The sequence below is a fragment of the Sardina pilchardus genome, chromosome 4 (genome assembly GCF_963854185.1).
Source record: "Sardina pilchardus chromosome 4, fSarPil1.1, whole genome shotgun sequence".
Lineage (NCBI taxonomy): Eukaryota > Metazoa > Chordata > Actinopteri > Clupeiformes > Clupeidae > Sardina > Sardina pilchardus.
In genome coordinates, this window is record NC_084997.1 from 16,412,675 (window position 1) to 16,430,489 (window position 17,815).

General features: G+C 45.2%; 1 protein-coding gene across 2 annotated transcripts in view; it reads right to left on the bottom strand.

Moving 5' to 3' along the window:
• The window catches only part of cacnb4a (calcium channel, voltage-dependent, beta 4a subunit), a 32,744-nt gene extending 16,592 nt beyond the window's left edge, over nucleotides 1-16,152 (bottom strand). The window contains exons 1-2 of one of the 2 annotated variants that reach the window (XM_062534369.1): nucleotides 16,029-16,152; nucleotides 14,423-14,506 (exon numbers count right to left, since the gene is read on the bottom strand). In XM_062534369.1, coding sequence (XP_062390353.1) covers nucleotides 14,423-14,506; nucleotides 16,029-16,091 — 147 coding nt within the window. In that variant the 5' untranslated portion in view covers nucleotides 16,092-16,152. Of the gene's footprint in view, nucleotides 1-9,179; nucleotides 9,278-14,422; nucleotides 14,507-16,028 lie in introns of those variants that run through there. The other variant, XM_062534370.1, reaches the window with a different exon arrangement.
• Nucleotides 16,153-17,815: the final 1,663 nt, after the last annotated feature.

Genomic DNA, 17,815 nt, shown 5'->3' on the forward strand with positions numbered 1-17,815 from the left:
ATGCATGCAGGCCTACATTCACAGCAAGTTACATGATGTGAACTGACTGTGAGTTTGCTAATGCAATTGCCTTATGTTCAGAAGGGTGCAGTGCACATTATCTATGGTCCTTCCCAGGGCATAGATGGTGTTGTAGTAGCCCTTGGCTTCCACACACTCACACAAGGGGTCTGTGAACATGTTTGTGAACAATGTGCATTCACCCAATACCCTTCTGTGATTAATGCAGTATACTGTCAATCTTAAAAACATTTCATTTTATGTAACAAGTGACAAGGAGAAACAAAGAATGTTGTCTTGTGGTTGGTTGACTTAAGCTTCACATGGACTGTGCAGCACATCTGGTATGAGAACAAACAACATCTACGCTGCCAAAATGGCTACTTGTCATTCTAGATATTGCCTCCATTTGTGTAACAGAAAATCATCTTCATCAACCTGGCCTATCGTAATCACCTCATCTTAAGTAATGTTCTGCGTATTTAAAGGTTAGTCCCACAGGGCAATTATGATCTCTGAACCCCATATGGTTGTCTCCATGTGTCCATATGTGCACAGATGGTTCTGATGTCAGAGGGATGCTGCTCGCCTGCGGGAAGTCCTTTAGATCCCAGATAATTCCTCGCACAGTTCAAATCCCTCTCCTCTCAGAGAATAAATCGGTACGCATGCATAGCTCCCTACCGTATCATTACAATGTAACCTGTGCATTAGGCATTCATGTGGTTACACTGCATCTTAATATCATGATGACGATCAATGAAGACAACAAGATACATAACAGATAACAGATATATAACAAGATAAAACAGATGCCAATGGTCTCCTTCTATCAAACACACAAAACTCCACTTATTACAGATACAACCGTACATTCCTCAAATGCTATGCTTCTGCACCCATACAGAAAATCAGCCTCGAATGATATCAGAACTGATATTACTTCCTCTGTCACAAAAGAAGGGAATGGAATGTTCTGAGAAGGAGTATCTCAGAATTCCACTGTGCCACCATGCCAGTCTGTGCCCAATGCGGGTGCCGTGACTCAGCTTGCCCCTTCAGCCCACTGGCATCCGACGTGAATCACTGAGAGCAGGCATCTGAAGTAGACCACTCTAGAGCTCAGCTTGTGTGCTCAAAGGAAGTACTCCAGGGATCTGAATACCGGTCCAGCAAAATGCTCAACGCCAGAACTACTCACTGTTCAGCAACTACAGAGTGGCTGTCCAATACGGCACAATACATACAAGGATACAGGGATACAAGGAGGTTTATTTGTCACATGCATATCATTACTAAAGTAAAGAATGCAGTGAAATTTGTCAGTTTAATAAGAATTAGATTTTGTCCGTTCAATTAGAATAATCCAATTCTGTTCAATTCAACATGATATTAAGCGATAATGACTCCCTCGTTCATTGTGGCGCAAAACAAATACCTTGATTGATGTATGCATTCAGGAAAGTGTAGGAGCAGCACGTCTGGCTTCACAACACACTGAAATACGGATGAAATTGAGCACTAAATTAAGAAGTTTAGCCACAACAGATTTCCTGTTTTCATTTCGCAGAATTAGTCAGTCCGCAGAATTCATTCAAGTGTCAAAAGCAACCACGGGCTTTATGAATCACCATCTATCCTCCCTCCCGCTCATCTTGGCAGCCTCCTGCGCCCCACTGAGAGGCCGGTCTGCTGTTGGCAACAAGGGACTCTGGGCTTTTTTTTTTCAATCATTATTGTTATTGGTAGCACAGCAGCAAGAATCTCTCTCACACACACACACACACACGCACACACACACACACACACACACACACACGAGCACTTACATAGTCCTCCATCAGCCAATCACTCCACTTTGGAATGCATTACAGCCATTGGCCAGCTGGTGCGCTTCCATCGAGTAGTGCCGACTCGGCAGTACGCTGAAGGGGGGGGGGGGGGGGGGGGGCGACCGGGCAGGGAGCTGGACAGAATTGTTTGCACAGCAGATGACAGTGGCTTTCACCTCAGCCTGACACCGCCAGCTTGTTTCCTCGGCTGGCTGCTCAATTTACGTACCGACCCCTCGCCCTTCTGGAGGCTGGCTACAGGTTCCAACAGCTGCCCGAGCTGCTTACAAACAACTGCACTTTGGCTCAGCTGGCTGGCTGTGCTACTGTACGTGTTGATCCAACTGGGTGCAGTGCACAGACCTACAGTACGCTACAGTAGAATTGGTCAACAACGCAAAAGTACACAATCTGACAGTAACAGCAAGTACGTCAAGAAAACAAAATGATCACTCAAGCTTCACCACCAGTAATGATTCACTTTGAGCAACTGTTTGACTGTGCTTTGAAGCATTTTTTTGTGCTGACAATCATTTAAACAGACACAATATAAATGTCCCTCTAGTAAAGGATTTGTTACATGGAGAAAGTTCACCCAGGACTCCTACGCAAATCCTTTTCCAAATAAGGCTTCAGTGTAAAGCAGACCCAGGCCCCCTCCCTTCCTAAGTAGCTCAGTAATCCTGTGCAACTCCCCTCAGGCAGAGTTGTAACCAGGCATCATTCTGAAAAGCATTAGAGCGGGAGAGTTGGGGCTTCTTTAAAGCCCAGAACAGCATTCAATCACATCTGATTTCCACCACCTATAGTGTGTATGGAGATATGAAAAACAAGTGTGTTGGAACTGAACTGAACACATTTTTTGTTAGTCTCGTATTTTTTTTTAAATCAGAATCCAAACTCTGTGCACACCCACGTGGTGACACAGTCAGCCATTCTGATTGTGGTCACCACTTTCCTTCCTCCATCTTGCCCTCCACCACAGATGCTCTCGCGAGGCCATGCTGTCCACTCCGCTGTGATGCCACCAGGAGCCTGGCCGCAGTCCGGCCATATGGTGGAGCGGAGCCGGCCGACGAGCTTCGCCACAAGGTCCTCTACTGTCTCCTTATACAGTTTACAAAACGCTTTTGCACACCTCTATCGTAGGGACAGGTGCGTCGGAATAGGTTACCCAGTTAAACTTGTGAAAGAGAATCCTGCACACTGTCCATTATGCTTACATTTATTTACCTTACCTTCCTCAGGTGAATTGTCTATGACCGAAACGTAGTAAATAAATGTAAGCATGCGTAATGGACAGTGTGCGGGATTCTCTTTCACTACCTCTACTGTCTCTTGCAGTGTCATTGTCCAGAGCTAGTTTGCAATGCAAAGCTCCACTGTCAGTTGAGAGTCACACAATCGGAGGTGACCACAATGTTTTGAATTCCAATGTTTTGAAAGCAAATACTCTAAATGTAGCACCCTCAACTTTCATTAATTTGAATGGAATCAATGGCATAAACACAACCCTTCTCCAAATGTTATTTATTCCAGAGGAACTTAATAATAAATCCCTATTTGGGATTGATGACCTGATGAAGGACCGGTACACTGATGCATACCCGGTGCTAACCACAATGTCAAACAAACATTATCGTAATGGCAATTAAGCTATTTTGCATTTACATGAAAAGCCCAGATAAAGGTAACTGATTTTCACTAGACAAGAAGGTAACATACCCTCCCATACCACAGTGAGCGTGGCTCTCTCGATCTTGCACGCATGTGCGTATGTAACACCCCCCACCAAACCCCCCACACACACAAGCGCGCGCGCGCGCGCGCACACACACACACACACACACACACACACACACACACACACACACACACACACACACACACACACACACATACACCAAGAGACCCTTTATGTCTGTGAAAAACATGCTTACAAAGGGTAGCCTGACACCATATGATGCATGGCGGTGCTGTGAATATCAGTTTGCTCTGCAAAACACTCCCTTCCCATTATCATCCAAAGACTGTGCCACAACCAGTTCATCATGAGCTTCTTTGAGCTTATGGCATGGGCAGCTGGTTTATGGTAGGTTTATTTACGTAGACACATCATAAAGCAACTCCTTCATATAGCCTTCAATGCTTTAGAACCAGTGAATCACCACATGGAGGGAAAGCGAAGGAGAATATTTAGGATACAAGGAGATCATAAATTCAAGGGCTACTTCAAAATAACTAAAATGGCTATTGAAGTAATAAACATCATATTTCACTGCTTTGAAAATAGACAAATGCATTCTAAATGGACTTCATAAAAAGGAATGAAAAATCGCTTTCAGAAACGTTCTCCTGCCATTCAAAACCTATTTGGAACCATATATGCAATATGCAGTTCAAGGGGCTCACTCGGGGAGACAGATAAGAAATAATTTTCGCTGACAAAATTGAATTGAGTGGAGCACATTTGCGCTTCTCACTCGGCCACGAAGTATCGTCCCAGTGGTCAGGAAAATGACTTTACCTCCTTATGGTGATCCGTTTAGCTGGCAAGGAGCCCTCCCGCTGATACGTATAACAGGTATTTATGGCTTCATTAAAATACCAAATCCATAATGCAAAAGCACAATAAGAGGGAAACGGATGCGCTTGGCAAAAAAAGTGTCATTCTGCAGCCGATGGCATCAGCGTTGTGATGGCGAGAGCCAGGTTCAATTACAGAGAGCGTGTCTGGAGCAGCATTCCTCACCCCAAAAGGACACCCATGGAACCGGGCGTGAGGGGATTAACAGAAACCTCACAGGCCACAGAGTCGCCCAGTAAGTCGGTTAGCCCATCATTCCATCAAGTAGGCGTTAATGACAAATGCACTGCCATTTCTGCCGCTGGAGAGACAGCTGGGTCACCGAGCGGCGCTAAGAAAAACACGGCGTGACACTAGAGCGCTCTGGCCCCTCAGCCTCGTGTAGGGGGGCTCCAGGCCTATTAGCGCGTCACTCTCCCTGGCTAACGCTAGCACGACCACTGGGCGGCTCTCTGGATTAGTCACACTGGGAAATGTCACTGAGGCAAAGTGTAGTTTAAAATGAATAAATAAATAAGACGGAGAAAAAGCAAGAATACATCTGAGGTTGCTGGCAAAAAAAAACACAGTGCTGCTTGGCAGCAGAAACAAAAAAGAACAAAACAAACCAGACCAAAGTTCAAACCCTGACACAACTTCACTGGTGAGATCTATACAATTAATAAAAGAATGCTACTCACTCTCTAATGTTATGTATGACATGATGAATTAGGTCAAGACATGAGTAACCAACACAGCAAACACAGTTTCAGACATGTCAGGGCATCATGCAGACAAAAGTGAATCTGTCTTCGTCAAATGACCGGCCTGAACACACAGACCGACGCATAACAAAGCCACTCAGCCATTTGTTGAGGTCTTATCTCCCAGGCGTTGAGAGGCTGGGCTTGAGTGTGTCACACCACACTCCGGTCTTATCGCACACGACGCCAGGCTGCGCTTGGCTCCCGGCCTTATCCAGTCCCCACTGCGGATGACGCAGCCCAGACACACTGGGCAGTGGCGGCCTGCCCTCTCCGGAAGTCTTTGAAGGAACCCGGCGCGTTCCGGCCCATTCCGAGGGCCAACTACTACGTCTGAGCCCGCCCCCGAGTCGTGGATAAACATGGACATGCTTCTATCTGGCGTGGTGCGGAATGGCATACCAACAATGACTCAGAGATCCATCAGATAAAAAAAAGAGAGAGATGATAACACGAATGGTGAAGTGGTCTGACTCTGTGCCAACTGGGAGTAAGTGCTGACAGCGGTTCTACAACCGACCATACAAATATACAGCTTTGGTTGATAGGGACTCTCACTATGTAGGTTTGAGGGTCACTGTTTAAGGATACTGGAGTGTCCTCGTCCTGGTCCTCTTCCCTTTTTTTTTTTATTACAAACTGAAAGTCAGTCCTGATAGTAGGTAAATTACTAGGTTGGGCAGAGAAAGCAAAAGCACTGTCATTCTTGTTGAAGTACTTTTTATTAATGCTTCATGAAAACTATAAGAAAATGTTCCATGTTTCTGTGGCCTTTCTGTGCCCTGTTAGTGTGTGTAATGTACGAGAGTTTGTGTCCCCTGTGACGGGCGATGGTGGCTGATCCTGTACTGCTCTTGCTGAGCTTAGAGAAAGAGACCTCATCCATCACGCAGTGAGTGTCACTTGATGTGAGGCATCGCAAAGCAGAACCGCAGCACTTCTCCCCACAGTCTAAAAACAAACATCTCACACCAGGTTCCTCCCACAAATGAAGAAGATAAATGCCCTTTTTATCACACTAAATCTCTATTTAAAATCTGAAAATGGCTTGTATATTAAAAAAAAATAGTTCCACTTTTGACTATCGGCATTGTCTTGATAACGTCGTTGAGGTGGACATACCAGAAAATAACCTAGTGAATATTATGTATTACACCACTTGATACCTACAAACATGTTGAAATGAGACGTTTGAAAAGGGTGCTTAAATTACTCTGAACTCATGAACTCATTTTCACGCAGGCCTGGGCTCAAAGACAAAGACCTGTGGGAATGAGAGAGACTTGCCAGAGAACAATAAACATTGGAACCACATTATGAATGGTCCCATACACTTAGCTCATGCATCAACTAACTGATTATTAAAAAGGTGGGCGAGAGGGAATGTTTATGGTTGTGTGACACTGAAGCAGGTTCATTTATCTCAAAGCAACAACATCACTTCTAATAATAGCAATCCATCAAGAGACAGCTTCCCATATATGGCATGGGGCACAAATTATGATGTGAGATGATGAATATCTTTAGTGTGTTCCATCCCTTATCAGTGAGCAGTGCTGCTGGTGGGTATGCAGGACAAGTGTCTTTGCCAAACTAAGCTGGGAAGAGACAAAAAAGGCACTGTACACCTGGCATTCCCTTAAATAGACTTCCATCTCTGGGCTCTGAAGACAGCAGGAGATGACTCACAATGGAGACACTGCTTTCAGTGAGAGCCGCTCTTTCTTTGAAAGTGTCCTGATGGCAAAATAAAGAGCCAGACCCCATCGGAACAAAGGATGAATGAAAACTGTGTGTGTGTGTGTGTGTGTGTGTGTGTGTGGTGGTGGTGGTGGTGGTGGGTGCTGTTAAACCATGTATATTACATCGTTACATCTTTAAATACTTCATCAAATTCATCCAGATTTCTAAAATTCTTCTCTGGGTTTTGAGTTGGTCTATCTGAGCTGGTCTATCTGAGTTGGTCTATCTGAGCTGGTCTATCTGAGTTGGTCTATCTGAGCTGGTCTATCTGAGTTGGTCTATCTGAGCTGGTCTATCTGAGTTGGTCTATCTGAGTTGGTCTATCTGAGTTGGTCTATTTGAGTTGGTCTATCTGAGCTGGTCTATTTGAGCTGGTCTATTTGAGTTGGTCTATCTGAGTTGGTCTATTTGAGTTGGTCTATTTGAGTTGGTCTATCTGAGCTGGTCTATCTGAGCTGGTCTATCTGAGCTGGTCTATTTGAGTTGGTCTATCTGAGCTGGTCTATCTGAGTTGGTCTATCCGAGTTGGTCTATCTGAGCTGGTCTATCTGAGCTGGTCTATCTGAGTTAGTCTATTTGAGTTAGTCTATTTGAGTTAGTCTATCTGAGCTGGTCTATCTGAGCTGGTCTATCTGAGTTAGTCTATCTGAGCTGGTCTATCTGAGCTGGTCTATCTGAGTTGGTCTATTTGAGTTGGTCTGTGTGAAGGGATGGTCTCCAGAAATACAACAAGCGGAGGTCCACTGCCAGCGACAGCCGATAAGTCCACACAGGAATGTGAACAGGTCAGAGACACTTTAGGGACAGCAACAAACCAGAACCATTCTAACAAGCTTTTTTTGCTTTCTCGCTTCATTGCATACAGAGTGGAGTGCCAGTTACAAGCTATAATTATAGTTTTCATTTACTCAATTGCTTCTCATGTAGCTCAAAATTCTTAATACAAAACTCGCTTCTCATCATCATCATCAAATTCCCTACCATCAGTCTGCTGTTACAATAAACAAATATTTCGAGTATGTGCGCTGAGAGATGAGGCCAGTTTTTCATGTGTCTTAAATTACGCAATAACACCACCTGATCACAAAAGCACATTTTGACCTAAACGAGGCTCATTGGAGATGAGGAGGCAAGCCTCTTGAGCGCCAGTCCTCCTGCAGCCATGCCACCTAATTGCCTCTGTAAGCACTCTCCTTTTCCTCCGCTGATCCAACACAAATCTCCTGCCCCGATAGCCATCAATAGGAAACAATATACATCAATACATCAGCGGGCTACTCAAAGCCACCAGAGAGGAAAGGCCAGCCTGTGGAGGCGGCTGTCCAAAGTGTGTCATTAGGCCTGGATGGCATCAGATTTCAGGACTGACTCAGTGGTATGTCGGAGCCAGAAAACATCTGAGGTCTTCTGAGACCTGGAGAGAGCACTGGATGTGGATACCCACTGACTCCTCCTGGTTCACCGAGTCTACCGTTGCCATGCATTATTCCGCATGAGCAAGAGGGGGCACATGTGCAATGTCCCTTTAAAGCCACACAACTCCCTTCTCCATTCCACTATAACAAGAGAGCCGCATAATGATACATTAAGCTAAATACAGCCTTTCAAAAGGGGTAGGCACTGCAAAAAAAGACCACCCTCACCCCTTCCACCACCCACCCACCACCCACCCGACACACCAAACACCACCACCGTCTCCACCAAGTACATAGCAGCGCGCGCATCGTCACCAACAGGCTAATAAACAAACAGAGCCAACAGCCTGCGCTCACAACAACATGGTGAGATACAGGAGCCAGCTCTCCTCCCCCGACGCCTTGGGAACGCAGCGCAGCCTGGAGCTGAGGGAGGGAGGGAGAGAGGGAGCAAGTGCACTGGAGAGACAAAGAGGAGAGAGGGATGGGGAACTTGGTGTGGGTGACATTGATATACTTCCACACGCATGTGCGCAAACATACACACTCTCTCTCTCACACACACACACACACACTCGCCATCTCTGCCACCCTCCCTCTCTCTTTCTCTCTCTCTCTACCACTACACCAGTCAAAGCCCCTGAGTGCAACCACAATCTCTACTCTAGTCTGGAGACTGCATGTGCATGTGACTGTAGACCTGCCCTAGGATTTCATCGCATTTCATAAAGTGGCATCTTGTCTAGTCAGTGAACACAATGAAACAACAAAATAACATAACAAGACCTAACAAAATAACCCCACAACAGCCAATGATGGTAAAACTGTCATCCAACCAAGACAAGCCACTTCCACTCACCCCCTCCGAGTCTTCAAATCCATGCAGGTACAAATTTTCGTACATGGAGGTTTGATATTCCCAAAAGGCGTCTCTTCAGGAATCAATAGAGATGGGTGGAGGATGGGAATGCTGCCGAAGCAAAGTGAGAGGAGTCGGTCCCTGCTGCCGGGGGATTCCAACCCCCTCCCCACCACCCTCACCACCGGGCCACCCCCTCCACAAGCAGGAGGTAAAGCAGAGCACAAACAACAGCCGGGGCAGGGTGGGGTGGGGTAAATAAAAACAAACAAATAAACAAACAAACAAACAATACAAAACAAAACAATCAACCAAAAAAAACAGGCAAGGTTTTCCTTCAGGTTTTCAGTGTTGCCGTTTGGCTGCTGCGAAGCGCCTGCCTGTTGCCGAGTCTGGAGCGCTCTGTGACCGTTCACATGGCACGGTGGCGGCGTTGTTGTCTGTGCGCGTCTCTCTCCAGATGCGGCTGCTGCTGCTGCTCTGCTCTGCTCTGCTTTGCTTTGCTCGTGGCACCTTATTAGCAGCCTCCAAACACAGAGCTAGAGAGAACCCTTCCTCAGTCAAAGGCTGCCCATGACAGGGGCGGTGATGCTCTGCTGCTGATTGGCTGGCTTAGAGAGGGTCGCATCTCCTCGGCTGTGAATGGGTGGAGGAGGGGAGGGAGGCGGGTCCTGAATAATTTTCTCACCACCACATTTCTTTTCTGCATTTCTTCTCCTGCATGTAGGATATGGTCTGTATTTCAGGCATTCAGGTGACTTTGTGCTTTGATTTTTGTCTAATCCAAGGATGATCTCCAACTCCTGCTCACACTCTGCCAGCAGCAAACAAAGCATCATGGGCAGGCATAATATAGATGCGTTCTATTAGGACATGGCCAAAACTTCCTTCCTAAGACAAGCATATGTTTCACAAGCTCAATCATAAATGCAGACTCCCTTCCTCCTTCCAACACACACACACACACACACACACACACACACACACACACACACACACACACACACACACACACACACACACACACACACACACACACACACACACACACACACACACACACACACACACACACACACACACACACACACACACACACACACACACACACACACACACACACACACACCATCCTACCTCCAGCCTGAACCCATCATGTACACATGAGTCTTCAGGCCCATGTGAATGAGAAAACAAAGAAACAATAAAATGTGAGCACGTCCTGGAATTATTGACCCAGTCGGCCGCTGCTGCTGCTATACTGCTGAAGCTTGGACACAATGGGGCTGGCCTCCCCTGGACTGTAGCTCCCTGAGCCTGGCCATAAAACAAACCTCCTCCTTTCTCCAGAGCCACCAGAGACAGAGAGCGATGGAGAGAGAACGAGAATAAGAGACAATAGAACGGATGGAGACGAAGAGAGGTGAGCCCTCACATTCACAGGCCTGTAAGCTACATCTTTAAGCAAAGAGATGGGTGAAACAGCACCACAATATGAAGGGGTTTTTGTGGGATATTGTGTTTCTATTACCAATCCATGTATGTTTGTGCACAAAGGCAAACATTTCAGTCATTACAGCTGATTCTGTATATAATTAACACCAAATAAAGCATAACAATATGTAATACTAAAAATGAACTATTACTCATATGACCACATTTGTACAGAGGAAAACACAAAAACATTTCTATATTGTCCCACTAGCGCCCTCTGCGGGCAAATGCAGGATACAACCTCGTCTCAGTCACAGGTGCAATTTTGCATCCAAGGAAAGACGTGTCCAAGGAAAAAATCCACCACATGTTCTATTATGATGACCAGACAAACTATGAGAACAGAAAACAAACAAACATTTTGTGTGTTTTTAAAATCTCGCAGCAACTGCTATGGCTGCCTAAGTGTGGTAAGTCCATCATTCAGGATGTACAGTATGCCCTGAGGGATTGGTGGAGTATCCTAAAATTACAGTTAATTTGATCAGTTGAAATGGTTGAAACCATCAGATGACCACAAATTCTAATGCAATGTTAATGTTGTTACGCCCATATTTAAACAGTGCCATAGCACAGGCAGCAGAGAGCACTAGAGCACTATCTCAAGGTTTTATGCATGACCAACTCCACGGAGTCTTTCACTGTATCAACGATCAAAGTAGACAAAGGGGAGACAGATATTATACTGTGTTTGAGATCTGTAGCACTAATCAGCTGAACAAACATTTACTGCTCTGTCTGCAAGCTTTGCACATTTGCTTTGCAAGGGCAACATGCTCTTTACGTAACATGCCTTAGGACAGACGAAACCCCAGGAAAGAGAGATACTGTATTTATGTTGCCGTTAACAACCCCTACTACAGCCAGCAGCCTCCCTCTCTTTCTCTGACTCAGGAGTCTTCCTCAGGTGTAGATCAATATATGTGAACTGATCAATTAGGCCACTAATCAATGACAGAAACAACTAGACCCGGAAAAAAAGTGAGGCGGAATGGAATATCCAACCAACATAAGGCTTGTTAATTTACATGATTTTTAATGAGATTCTGGCTGTAAAAGTTACTGTAGAAGTGCTATACACACACACAAAAGTATAGAGTTCATGACACTTTCTTTGAAGGGATTTTTGGCATTACAGATATTTCACTACAACAGACGAGTGAGCAGCTGGTTACGAAGGCACCACCTCAGACCCATTCCTCGAACAGACCAGCATGCCTTTTACTGAATGAATGGTGGCCAAGAGCAATCCGTTGGACGGACCACTGGAGAGGATTTTGTGCCTCGACCTCAGCACCAGTGCAGCACTATGACCTACATCAAGGGATTAACCGTGTAAATCAGCTGTGGATAATCATGTCACTGGAGTACCGTTAGAGAATGAGGACCCGCATTGTTGAGCACACCACACTTTTTTAAACTATTAATTCCAGAGGCATAAAGCGGCAGGTCGCTTTTCAGCTCGGCTAACCCAAAATGAGAGTCCGTTCTGGAAACGGCGACTGCAAAAAAAGCTCACGCTATTAATACACGTCAACTGTCTAGTCACCACTGGACAGCGAAATGGACATTGCTGTAAGTTTCCTCCCCAATCCTGGAGGGAAAATGAGCTGCTAAGTCAGCAAGCTGAAGCCCATCCATTTTGTCTGACATGATCACTGACTGGTCTCATTTTGATTGAATAGGATGGGTTAACAATGTGATAAGGAGGGGTGGTAAATAGATAAATAAATAAAGCAAAACCATTTTGTTTTTGTTATCACAATCACATTTAATCAATCTCAGCCAATCACTTTATATTTAGATGCACATTTATATTTTTATTTATAAATATAATTTATGTATAATTTTTGACTGAATTATCTGCAGGACTAAGGGCTGTAGGAAAGCATATATTTAGCATTCCATATACTGCTCAGGCAACCCTGACATTCAAATGTTTTCACACCTACAGTATATCCAAACAATAAAAAATAAATCCCTTCAGCTGTGTTTGTGTCAGCTGTTGCATATTTAATGCATTTGATGTACATTACCGTTATATATTTCATTTCACTACCTGGACAGCGTACTGAGCAACAACTGAGTTTCCCAACAACACCATCTAGTGTATTCACTGACCGCTATACATTCATTAACATTAGCTTCAGTGCTGAACCCCTGTGCTGCTTGTGGGTCTCATTACTCTGCTAACTCCAACTGAGAGCCCAATATAACCAGCAAACAGCAGGAGCCGTCTCTTCTGACTGTGAGCTGTTATCCTCAACTGACAGCCGTGTCAGGAGAATAAGACGGCTAAAAGTTAAAAGCTGCCTTTAATATTCATGGGGGAAGAAAGAATGGAACATTACCTAAGTAGGCTGCTCTGACTCTAGGGGATTGAGGGTGCTGCATTTAGAGGGGGGAAAAAAGGGACCACAAAAGTGACCAGAAATAATCACATAATCCACCATAACGACAAAATCCACATCTCTATATCAGCCTGCACCACTACGGGCTGGTGAATGCCTTGCATCGTATGGAAAGGCATGGCAACCAACAGCCACAAAAGCCTATAGGCTTGCCTTAGACATGTAAAAGGTAGGCTTGCACCTTGGCAACCCAGGGCAACTTGTTTGTTTGTTTTGGGGCGTCCGTTAATAGAGTGGTCTCTCTGAAGCCGGGGAACTGATGCTGCTGATGATGGTGATAATGATTTCATACGGCGGGAACATTAGCATTTGTCACCGCGCTGGATGGAGCCTTTGCTCACGGCAGCAGCCCAGGCTGAGCGCACTTTATCAATTATGCATGGCCAGCGCCGGATCTGAGGCAGCCGGCAAGAGTTCAGTCCACTGATGTCCCTCATCGGCGCAAATCAAGGCGATCGAGCCCCTGCCCCCCCCCCCCCTCCTCCTCCCACCCCACCCCCACCTCTCTCCTTCTTACCCCAGCCCCCATCTTGCTATTATCATGCGGCTGATTTCTGCTTGTGTTGTGTGGAGAGGCTCACACAGTGATTCAAAAGCGACTCCTCCATCATCCAAAACATTTTCTCCAATTACTGTATCAGTCTAACACTTCAGTGCTTGGTATTACTCATTTGCCTGGACATTTTCGGTGGCATTTGTGAGACGAGACAGCCTCTGCTTAAAACTGCTCTTTGAGAGGAACTGCAGGTCGGATTATTCATGTTCTTGGAAGACTACAGTCGGCCTGTGTGTTGAACGCGCTACCTTCAAAAGGTTATTCATCTTGAATGGCTGGTGAAATGCACTGGTACAGAAAGTCCATTTCAGCAGAGTTTTTTTTTATGTGAGCCTTTGAGAAAATACACTCCGTGAACTCATCAGTACTTATGTGAAACTCAAGTTGAATCCAACACCCACCCTGTACCCAATGTTCTAAAAACTTGGTCTCACACAAGCAAATAAAATGAATGTTAGAATTGTCACGCTTGTTGACTGGCTATACTGCTACCTAGCACTAGGAATTAGGAACATCTCTCCTGTGTAGCCTATAAAAAGATAAATTCTTGGCCCCAGCCGTGGCGCGACTGGCTGGGGCACCTGCACCACACGCTGGCAACCCGGGTTCGATTCCCGCCCCGTGGCCCTTTCCGGATCCCAGCCCAACTCTCTCTCTCCCACTCACTTCCTGTCTCTATCTCTACTGTCCTATCCAATTAAAGGCTTAAAAAGCCTAAAAAATATACTTAAAAAAAAAAAAAAAGATAAATTCTTAGTGTTGGTGTAACATGGCTGTTTTACCTGTCGCAGGATGAAGCTGGTGGAGGTGGTGCTGCCGTCGGACCTCTTGAGGCGGCTGCGGCGAGAGTAGGTCCCTCGGTTCGCCTGCAGAGGAACCACGGGACATAAATCACTCCAGTTCTCTCCCCCCCCTTTCTCACTGACAGGACAAGGGCACCTTCACACCCCCAACCCAAACCACACACCCACACACACACCAGCCCCTCCGCCAAAAACAGGAGCTGTGGTTGGCTGTGAGCATAGGTGCATCCTGCATTGTACAGTGTGCAGTTTGCATAGCTCCACATTGACAACACAGATTCCTTTAAGGAAATTATTTGGTGTTACATAACGTATATTGACAGTCTATAATTATATTTAAGGCAGTAAATGGTTGCAGTGTTAGAGCTCATAATGATGCACATATCCAGGTCATGCATTGATGAATGTCAAATTATTTCACTCTGGTAGTCTGGTATACATTATTGAGCATGGTCATTACACTCCTAAGCTCCTGTTTGATCCTGCTTGGAGTATACTCTATCTTGTTTGTAAGTTGCTCGGTAGAGTACCAACAAGTCAAGTCGATGATGCGAGTAATGAAATAGAACATGGTCCACTCAACACACGCTGTCATGACAGCATAACACTGACTAAAGGCTACTGTTACTACGACTACTGTAAACCTGCATGTGGATGTCCTTTGTCCAGCTGCAGCAGTCCGTGGGGAGAAGGCCTACAACTGTGCCGCTGACTAAGTTAAACTGGCAGAGAGCTCAGTGTGAGGGATACAGTACGCCACTGCACATCACGATCATCTGAACGCAGCCTGACATCCCATGCCACCCCAGTGCCACCGTCCCCTCTCTCTGCCCCTGGTCCAAGAGGGGCACTGTGTTGTGTTCAGCCTCAGCTGAACAGAGAGAGAGAGAGAGATGGCCGCAATGCAGTTTGCTGATAATTGCTTCCCCCCTGCTGTTGAATATTGTCAAGTATTCAGAATGGCCTTTATAATAATTTAATTAATTAATAAAACACCTATTCAGTACATCCACAACAAGTCAAGTACCCATGGGAAACAACAAGGGGTCATCAACTCGGATTACAAAACAAGGACTAACTAATTGGGTCAGCCGCCCTTCTCTTTACTTTTGATTTAGAAGAAGAGGATAGCTAATACTAATGATTCAATGTAGTCATTCACACAAATGAGTCAAGCCCATAAATATTAACAGCGCGCCGGATAGGCTATTCGTGACTCTTTTAGGTGTGTTGATGCAGTCGATGTTTAGATTGTGGCCACTCTAAATCCTGCATTATAATTGCATCCAGTGCGCAGGGTGTACTTCAAAAACAGTCTAACTGTGCAAAGTGCAGAGAATAAAAAATAATTAAAATTAACGTGCAATGTTGTCATTGTATAATACTGACAGTTTGCAGGTGACTTTTACAGTTAATGTGTATGCCAGTTTTCCAAATGCACTTCAGCGATGATAACGGAAAAACATGAGATTAAGAAACCATAGCAGATATAAAATATCTAATTGCATGTCCTCTGGCCAAAGCATTTTGTGCAGAGCACCTCGGTCAGTTACCGTGTGTGTCCGTGTGCAATTCGTGCACCTACCTGAAAGATAGGCTTCTGGACTCCATCACCTATCCCGTGGCGGGTGTAAATATGTCGGGACATCTCCGCAAGTTCATCGGTCCACGGAGGAGGCTGCCTCTCGGTGCCGGTCCACTGTGGATACGCTATTGTCTGCTCCAGTTTGACTCGAGTCTTTGCGTCTCAGACTGAGGAGAGAATAATTATCGTTTGTCTTGCGGTTGCAGAGTGGGGGTCTTCGGATAACCACCAAGCTACCTACGCAGGAGCCTGCCTACTACTAAGCGCACGCACTGACACGTGGCTGCCGTTAGCGCATCATTCTGACCTATAGTACCGTGTGTTTGTGGAACAGCTGTCCGACCCTCCCCCTCTCCTCCGCATGATGCTCTGACTAGTAGTCAAATGTCTCATTAGGTTAAACCAGAATTCATAAATATTGCCTCCAATCGTCATGTACAACTTTTGCTCGCCCTGTTAAATATAACAATAAAAACAATTTAAATCAAGCGTGGTACTAAAAATGTCCCTCTTTGGGGCCGTTTACTGGATAGCCTGCATTTTCACATTAATTTTCATTTTCTTAACCTGATCAATTAAACCGTAGGCTATCGCCCATGCTATAGCCTACATGGGCAACCTCTCGTATTCCAATTGGTGCAACGTTAGGAATTTCACTGTGATAAAATGAGAATTTGGCTACGGAACCAACAGATGAATTACATTCGAGTGAAAATAAATAAATAAATAAATAAATAAATAAACTGGCGTTGGCCAAATGCATTGCTCTTCTCTCAACGTCTGTCTTAAAAAATCAGTCAAACTGTTTAACAGCCCACATATCATAATATAGCCACTTTCTTAATCACATTATGTCATGTGAGTGGCTAGTAGCCTACTTTTTAATTCCTAAAACTGTTTCATTTCTACTGGACCAAAGACTGCAGAATGTCAACCCTCCTCCTGCACTCGAAAGAGGGCCTGGCATGGCATACTTGCACTAGAATGGTGAGGATCATACTGCTCCTGAAGAACAGCGGCAAATCAAGTCAAAGATAAAGAGGTCTGGTGGGCAGAAGCCCAAGATCAATTGGCCTGGGGCCTCCAATGCAAAAATGAGTTCCATCAATGCTGATTGAAAGGACATTTGAAAGGGACAACTGAATCAGATGGGTGAGGTCATCCATAATTATGGCGTTTGGAGCTGGCCCAAGAGCTAAGAAAGAGAGGGAAAGTAAAGTCCAGGCAAGTCGAGAAGGCAGGTGAAAGTAGAAAGATTGACTTGGGAGAGGAGACTGCTGAAGAAGCAGTGTACTGTAAATAAGCCATCGAGGAACAGACAGGTCTTGGAGTAGTGTAGGCAGTGGTGAAGACTAGACTGTTATTATTCATATTGAATCATTTGTCAAGCACTTTGGGTCAACCCTGTTGCGTAAAATGTGCTATATAAATAAATTGACTTGACTTGACTTGCTTCTCTTAGGAGTAAACAAAAAAGAAGGAAGAGAGAGCAACCCAGGGTTTGAGAAGTTATTATTCTCTGAGGAGAAAACAGGAAGTTTGAGAGTTAAAAGAAGTGAACTGAGGAGTATCTGTACAGTCAGTTACCAGTGACTAGCTTGATGGAGTTCAAATGTGCATAGGAGATGACTAGGTCCCAGTCTAAGGATCCAGTCATCACCAACATGCCCCATAAGACAATGCAGGGAAGATGTGGACTCTGTCCAATCCAGACCCAGCTGCATGTGGCGGTGACTGCCACACGCCACATTGTGCATTGATGCTGAATCTCACTTCATGTTGTGTAA